General features: G+C 50.4%; 1 protein-coding gene across 1 annotated transcript; it reads right to left on the bottom strand.

Moving 5' to 3' along the window:
• Positions 1-3,912: 3,912 nt before the first annotated feature.
• On the bottom strand, positions 3,913-6,297 carry LOC105191164 (uncharacterized protein DDB_G0283697). The gene is made up of 4 exons (XM_025303122.1): positions 6,259-6,297; positions 5,743-5,905; positions 4,939-5,269; positions 3,913-4,569 (listed from the first exon to the last, which is right to left on the bottom strand). The coding sequence occupies exons 1-4, from the start codon at positions 6,295-6,297 to the stop codon at positions 3,981-3,983; spliced, it is 1,122 nt and encodes a 373-aa protein (XP_025158907.1). The 3' UTR covers positions 3,913-3,980.
• Positions 6,298-8,087: the final 1,790 nt, after the last annotated feature.

Here is an 8,087-nt window from a genome sequence, read left to right as displayed (position 1 = left end):
CTAAAACGGCCGACAAACGTGCTTCGCCGTTTCAGTGATCTGCACGTATAAGAAAGAGAGAAAGAGAGAAAGAGAGGAAGAGAGGAAGAGAGAGAGAGAGAGAGAGAGAGAGAGAGAGAGAGAGAGAGAGAGAGAGAGAGAGAGAGAGAGAGAGAGAGAGAGAGAGAGAGAGAGAGAGAGAGAGAGAGAGAGAGAGAGAGAGAGAGAGAGAGAGAGAGAGAAATCGCGATCGATCACAACCAATCGCGTGTGGCGATCGCGAAATAATTTACAAAAGATACATTTATATAATGCACACGCGCGCCATAATTCATTAAAATGCTCGAAGGACGCGACGAGTTTTTGACGTTACGATCGTTCGCAAAACAAAAAATAAAGAGAAAAAAAGCAGAAGATTTTTTTCCTCCCGCGTGCCTGAATTTCCGTCGTTGATACGTTGAATAATTTGAACGGGCGAATGCCAAATTTCGCGATTTCTCGGTTCGGTTTTTGCAACACTATGCGAATATATATACTATATATATGTTTGATAATAATATATATTAATATCAATATATTAAAACATATTAATATTAATATAACATATACCACACATATATGTATAAATATATTAACATTAATAAATATTAATATATATTAATATTAATATATAACACGGCGAAAGTAATTGGCTCGCGCGTTTCTTTTTCCCCTTTTTTTTTCTTTTTCCATGAAATCACCGACATTTACGTGGACTCCGCCAAGTACGACGGTCTTCCGTAAAATCGTCCGAGGTTTCACCGAATCGCCCGGATTCTTGTAACGTCGCTCTCGCCGTGACACACGCGTATGTGCATACGGGATGATGTGTCAGGGGGAAACCACCAGTAGGGAAGTACAGCTATTGCTCGCTATATAGCGTCTACTCTCCTCTCGGATACCGGGAAGTGTGATTAACAAAAAACGATCGTACAACAGCTAAGGCTCGTCGTGGCGTTACGCGGTAGCTAGCGTGTGTTTTATCTCTTTATCGCGTGTACAAAATGGCATTTCGGAGCATTATGGTGTCGCGACCAAGTCGCCCGACCTTCGGTTGTTCGATTCCTTGAGCGAGACCAGCCGACGCGATACCGTTGACTCCGAGGACGACACGTTTGTCCGGAGACAGAACTCAGAGTCAACGGAGGTAATGATTAACGGGCGAGGGGGGGGGGGGGGGGCGGGGGAGGAGGAGAAACGCTCGCTATGGAGCGATGCTCCGAAATGCAGCAGCGCGGAGCGGAGGATCGCTTCCCTCGTCGTGCGAGCGACGAGCGCTTCCGCGTGGACGCGATTCCCCGCTCCGTGTAATCTCCGGACTACGATCGCGCGGCGCGAGCGCGCCTCGACGACACGCGAATCGAAAGCGGACATGTTCGGTCGCGGCGTTTCGTCGCGCGCCTTCGAGGAGGCCGAAGGCGCGCAGCAACGAGAGAAATACGGTCGTCGTTTCGCGTGTCTATCGGCGTTTCCTCCGAGAGAGAACGTGATCGAGCGACCGAAGCTTCCTTGACGGCTGTCCGAGTGACGCGCCCGAGATCAGAGGTCGCCCTCCGCTTTCGCTCGTAGCCATCTCTCTCTCTCCTCGTCCACGGATAATCACCTATGTACCGGCGTGTGCTATTTCGCTATAATTTGTCCTATATCCTTAACGTGCTCTCTTAAAAATCTATCTCTATATGTACAAACAATGTGTGTGTGTGTGTGTGTGTGTGTGTGTGTGTGTACGTGCGCTCGTCACGCGCCAAAGATCGCATCGCCAACGAAAGTGGCGAGAGCCATCCTTTTTCTCCTCGTCCTTGTCGTTATCGGAACGTCGTCGGAACACTGCAAGCACGAGTTGTCACCGTGACGTGACTGCGACATCTCGACGTACGACGCGACGTTTCGACGCTGCGCGTCAAGATGAACGCGAATTAGCCGCGGGCAAGGCTGAGCACAGCGTGGAAGACTGCGGTGTCGGCGAGTCACACACACTTTGAACCTTGCGGGTCGCGCGTATGCATGAATGTTCCTATTTAGCGCGTCGACGCAGTGACGAAATATTGCAATTATGCAAGCGGAGTTGACCGTTTGGAGAAACTAAATTTACAACCTACAAGATGATAATCCCTAAGTCGACGTGAATCCGTGACCGTGACTGTGCGATAGGATGGGAGAAGAGGGAGGGAAAGGAACGAATATGCTCCATAAGAACTTTTAGATTGAAGGAAAAAATAATGACAATAACTAAGAAAAACATTGAGGAAGAAGAGAAGCGAGAGAGGCAGAGAGAGAGAGAGAGAGAGAGAGAGAGAGAGAGAGAGAGAGAGAGAGAGAGAGAGAGAGAGAGAGAGAGAGAGAGAGAGAGAGGAAGGAAAGGCAGAAGGGATAGACAATTGCTCGGCGAGAAATGATTGCACGATAGAATCGACTGAAACCCATTGTCTACCAGTTTGTCATCGACTTTAAATAGATTTGATATTGTGCGCGCCGATGTGTATAAATAGATCAAGCGCGCGGCATCCAAAGAACGAAGCCAGCAATTACAATTTGCCAGCGGAAAGAAGTCGTACTGCGAAGATCGATGCCTAATAATATAATATACCGCACATGACGGAGGGAGAGAAGAGAACGAACGTAACGATTACGCAATAATTTGTAGACTACTCGTGCTCCCTCTTCGCCCGGGGACTCGTCATTTTTTTTTTCCTTTTTTCCCTGACGATTACTCTCACACATATATATCCGTGTTAAAAATTATAAACGTACACGTAATTATACATACGCAATCGAATAGATTAAGGAGAGAAGAAGAAAAAGGCTGTTACTGCGATCGTCGCTAAACAGAAAGGCCAAAACTGAAATGCGCTGTGCGTTCACTGTGCTATTAGATATCTCGTAGCTGCGCGTTGAACATTGAGTCAGTGCTGTAAGCAGATTATTACCAGCGTGAATCAGACACGTAGGCGATGATTCGTCCGGAGATACCGCGCATATTATCGCGCTTTATCATATGTTACTTTTCGTCGTAATGCGCGTTAGGGCCGCGCATTACGCATCTGTAGCTGCAATTTTTAACATTACCCACGGCCTTGAAAACCGAACAACTGACCAATTCGAATTTCCTCCCGCTCGCCGCCGGGGACAGGGATCGAAGTCGGACGAAACCTCTAATTACAGCTCTGACTGACTGAGTTCGCAATGTCCTTAAATGAACGCATCGATGCATTTCGCGCGCGCTCGGCTAACAAACATAGACGACGATTGAGCGCATCGGGCGCATCTCTCGCTGAGGATGCGACCTCCACCACAGCGCACCACCATCGCATTCCGCGGCACGCAGCACTCTCGCATTGTCCGTTCCCTCATGAGTTCCGTACAATGCTGTTTCGGCGTCAACGTGCAGCCTCCTCGGGTACGAACCGCGACGTATCATCGCACTCCCCGACTGTCATCGACCACAAACAAGAGCCGTGTGTCGTTAACGTGCCTCTCTCTGTGAGCTATGCGCGCTTCGATGTTCACACGAGCGCGAGAGCTCGCTTGTTCCGGCATCGACATAAAGACTCTTCTTTCCATCTCGCTGGAGAACGCTTCCTCGTCGTCGACGTTCGCTTCAAGCTCCAGGTTCATTCGTGAATCCTCCTCGCCTCTTGCTCGTCACTCTACGCTGCGTCTTTCTCCTCGCCACTGTTAACCCTGGTTTTGTCGCGCGGGCAAACGTCCGACGACGACGACGACGACGACGACGACGACGACGACGACGACGGCGACAACGACAACGACGACGACGACGACGACGACGACGACGACGACGACGACGACAACGACGACGACGACGACGACGACGATGACGACGACGACGACGACGACGACGACAACGACGACGACGACGACGACGACGACGACGACGACGACGACAACGACAACGAAGACGACGGTGCCAGGTCAGACCGATGCTCCAGGTGCATCGCCGTCGTCTAGGTCTCCAGCCCCGGTACCAAACTGTGGAAGGTCTGTATGTCGTGAAAGGCGCGGCCGCAACTCTGGTTGTTGTTGCGCTCGAACTTGGTGAGATCGAACTGGTGCTCATCCAACGACTGCAGCTCGGCCAGCCGCTCCTCCAGCGTTTTCGCCGAGTCGGCAAACCGGGCGAAGTCGCAGATTCGATCGGGATCCACTACATCGCTCACGTCCATCGTGGTGTCGCCCGGTCGTGATAGCTGTGCGCTCGCGTCGTCGTCGAGGACCGCGGGAAATCCAAGAAGCGTGCTACTGCAGCAGTTCACGCCGTTAATAGCGTCGCCGTTAGTCGTCGTGCTGGCGTGGTTGCTGCCGTTGTCGGTGCTGCCGGGTCGCACGTCCGTCAGACCGCCCAGACGATCCTCCGTGTAGCTGTTCACCATCGAATGATTCGACGTGTGCACGTCCTGGAGGTCGTCGATGTGCGAAAGTAGCGACGAGTGCGACAGGATGTAGAAGTCGTTGAATACATCGTCCTGCAGATCCAGGTCGTCGTGCCTCTGCCTCTTAGGGCTCAGCATATCGTTCCTCGAGTCATCGGCCAACCTGTCGGATTAATAAAGACAGGTCACACTCTATGATCTCTCGCTGGGTGGTTTAAGCACGCTACGGTGACTCGCTGGAAATCGCCGAATGGAATCACCGATCATCGCAACGCGCGGACATTGTAACGGGACGATTCATTCGAAAAAGTTTGAGGTCGCGACCAGGTGTAGCTTGTCAGCTCGCGAGGTTAGAGAGAGAAGAAAGATGGGGGAGAGATAGAGGGATTGTTTGATAAAACAGTATTATTACAACTGGTAGGTGAGCAGCTACCAGTCTTCGTCCCGGAAACTCAAATGTATTTCGAGCATCGCCAGTCGTAAGAGAGGAGGATAGGACGACATTGGAGGTAGCACGACATCAGCTACGTACCTTTTCCTCGACGACGCCTCTTCGTCCGTTACGTCGGCGATGAGGTTGCTGGCGACGCTGTTCTCCTTGCTCGCGTCGTCCATGTACGACACTACCGGAAGCCCGTAATTTCGCGTCTTCTCATCTCGATTCTCACGCTGCAGTCGTCGCACCGCATTATTTATCAGCACCGATCTGCACAGGCTCGCCTCAGGATCCTCGATCCTCCTGAGCTTCACGGCGGAGATCTTCAGTAAGCGGCGGCGTTCCTCACGAGCGCGATACTTGGCGGAAATCATCGTGGGTCGGCTCCTGCGTATCACCAGGTCCTCCTCCAATGTCATTTTAGAGTCTGCAAAGAAGAGATGCGAACGTTACTATGCGGTTTTCTGTCGTTGGATCATCTTTATCGGTCTCGCTAATGACTTTTAGACGTAGCCATTGTTAACGATCGAAGCTCGAGTCGACGTCGACTCGCACGAGTGTGTTCCAGCAAAAAAGAAAAGAAAAAAAAAAAAAAAAAAACAGTGGTTCACGGTATAAATTTATCGAGCAAATAGATTGAAATGGACGATAATGCATTATTTATATTACACATTACTCAGCACAAACTTTTTTACAGCGCGAGCCACACGCTCGCATTTATTAAGGAGAGACAGTATTTTCGTTTATAACGGTTTACGGCGCAAAGACGGTGACCGCATGCACGCACGCATGTATTCGCGCGCGTACGCTTGCTCGTACGCGTTTCCCGGAGAGGAGAGGGAGAGCGGGTTAGCGGTATGTGCAAGTACGCACTTACGCACTCACATGTAGCGCGCTTACTATATAATGGACAAGGTCTCTTTTTTTTCCTCTTGCCGTCGTTGTCGTCATCGTCATCGTCGTCGTCGTCGTTGTCGTCGTCGTCGTCGTCGCCGCCGTCCGCGACTGACCTAGTTACACGGTGCTTCCGTCTTTCCGCGCCGCGCAAATAAATCCCGGCCGCCTACCACTTCGTCATGGGGAGGGGAAAAATACGCGTACCGCTATCGCGGTGTCTCATAATCGACGACGACAACGACTACAATACAATGATGATGATGATGATGATGATGATGATGATGATGACGACGACGAGGACGACGCATCGGATCGTTTTGCGGATCGCGCGGACTTGGCGAAATCGCGCTAACGGTCACGGAAATTGTCGCTTCACGTTGGGAATTTCAGATTTGCGACTCGATGCATCGTCTCCCGGTTAAAGCAGAAGTATTAGAGCCACGTCGACGTTTTCTCGGCTCGAGTCGTCGGAGTTGGAATCTCCAAAGAGACCGCTCGCTAGGATCAACGGAGGCGTACACGCAAGCGCTGTCGCGTTCTCAATATTCCTTTCTTCATCTTTTCGGGAAGATGACTGAACGTGAGAGAGAGAGAGAGAGAGAGAGAGAGAGAGAGAGAGAGAGAGAGAGAGAGAGAGAGAGAGAGAGAGAGAGAGAGAGAGAGAGAGAGGAGGAGGAGGAGGAATATACATAAAACTGTTCAGAGAAACGTACAACCGCGATTAAGAGAAATTTCACACGTATTCGTTGATATTTATTCGAACGCAACTCGGAAAGGAAAATGTTTATTTAAAAAACGTATACGTGACGCATCGTTCGATGTCGGTAGGCCACCGACAGCCGAATTTTTATCGCGCACGTATCACACACGAGGCATTTTACACATGCGATCATCTTATTGTCTCCTTCTCTCTCATATCGTTTTAATATTAAGAAGGAAAAATATTCCGTTCATGAATTCTTCTTTCATTCTCCTCCCTCCCTCGCCCCTCTCGCTCTGTTTTCTCTCTCACAGACTTGATTTTCGGGAGATTTTCCTACGGGCGACGTATCAGACCGCCATATGAGTTACTTCCGCAATCCGGTCACGGGATCATTTCCGGTTTTCGTGTAATGAAGCACGTATCGCCGCGAAACCGCGATCGATCGATATCGGTCGATTCTGCACTCCCGCGTAAAAATTATCAATCCGCCATTCCACCGAGCCGATAGCCACGGTTGTCTGTTTTTTTCTTTTTTTTTTTTCGCAAGGTCCTTTGCTTAATCGATCTCGTATATGCCACGCGCCGCCTCGAGAAAGCCAATTTAGAACGCCTGGAGGGCCTGAAGGTGAGTTTCGTTTTATTGACTCGCGGCGGTTGGCTCTTAGAGACAGTACGTGTGTCGTTACTCTGCAACTCGTAATATCCACACAACATCGAGATTGCTTCCGATCATCTACGCAACATTTTTTCGCGTGCGTAGTCTCCGAACAGTACAGATGAGTTGCGTGCCTTGTCGTGCGGGGTTTACGCGCGCATTTTACGCGATGGGTTACTGCCCGATTTTCTTCTGCACGACATAACCTCGACATAATTACTTTTTGAGGAAATAATCGTTCGCGAATCGTGTCACCCGGAAGTGAACGTCGGAAGGAAGGATTCGCCGCGCTGCCGGAAGATGTCGCACGAAGTGCTTCCCGGAGCGCGCGTGTTCAAGATGGTCGCCAGTGCGCGAAGTCGACCGTGTCGAAAGAATACGACATTCGACCGCGGCGACACTTGTTGCTAAGACTGATCGTCCGTGTCGGAGTAAAAAGGCTCGTATTCGCGATCGCGTCTCTCGAATCTACCCTCGAAGGACGACGACGAGGATGGCGGAGGCGGAGGCGGTGGCGGTGGCGGCGGCGGCGGCGGCTCGCGCGGTCTCGTAGCCAGAGATCGTTTTTCCTGCGCAATTCGAAAACTCGACCGTAACCGTTCCTCGAAAGTCGCTCGCCTTCGAGTGGAATGGTAGTTTTACGTAAGTGTTTTTATATTCGCAAGATTTGCATTCTGTTTGGCGGCGAGCGGATTCTAGATGAAAGCTGAAAATGCGTAAAAAGTGTCCGAGAAGTGTAAAAAGTATGCGCAGTTGCTCGCGAAAAACCTCATTACTCGCTCTTAAAATTCAAACACTAAAAAAGGAAAAAGAAAAAAGGCAAAAAAAAAGGGTGGAAAAAATACCGGAGCGATCATCGGCGCTCACCTCGCGACCGGGAAGAATGAAAAAAGAAAGTCGCAAAAAATGTTCAGCGCGCGAGTTACTCTCGTGTCGTACGAACATGGCCGACGATCGAGCGTCGCGCTCGTCTTCGTGCGATGTATATAG

Source organism: Harpegnathos saltator, unplaced genomic scaffold (genome assembly GCF_003227715.2).
Source record: "Harpegnathos saltator strain DR-91 unplaced genomic scaffold, Hsal_v8.6 scaffold53, whole genome shotgun sequence".
Taxonomy (NCBI): Eukaryota; Metazoa; Arthropoda; class Insecta; order Hymenoptera; family Formicidae; genus Harpegnathos; species Harpegnathos saltator.
Note: the sequence above shows the minus strand (reverse complement) of the source record. Positions and strands in the feature narration are given on the sequence as shown.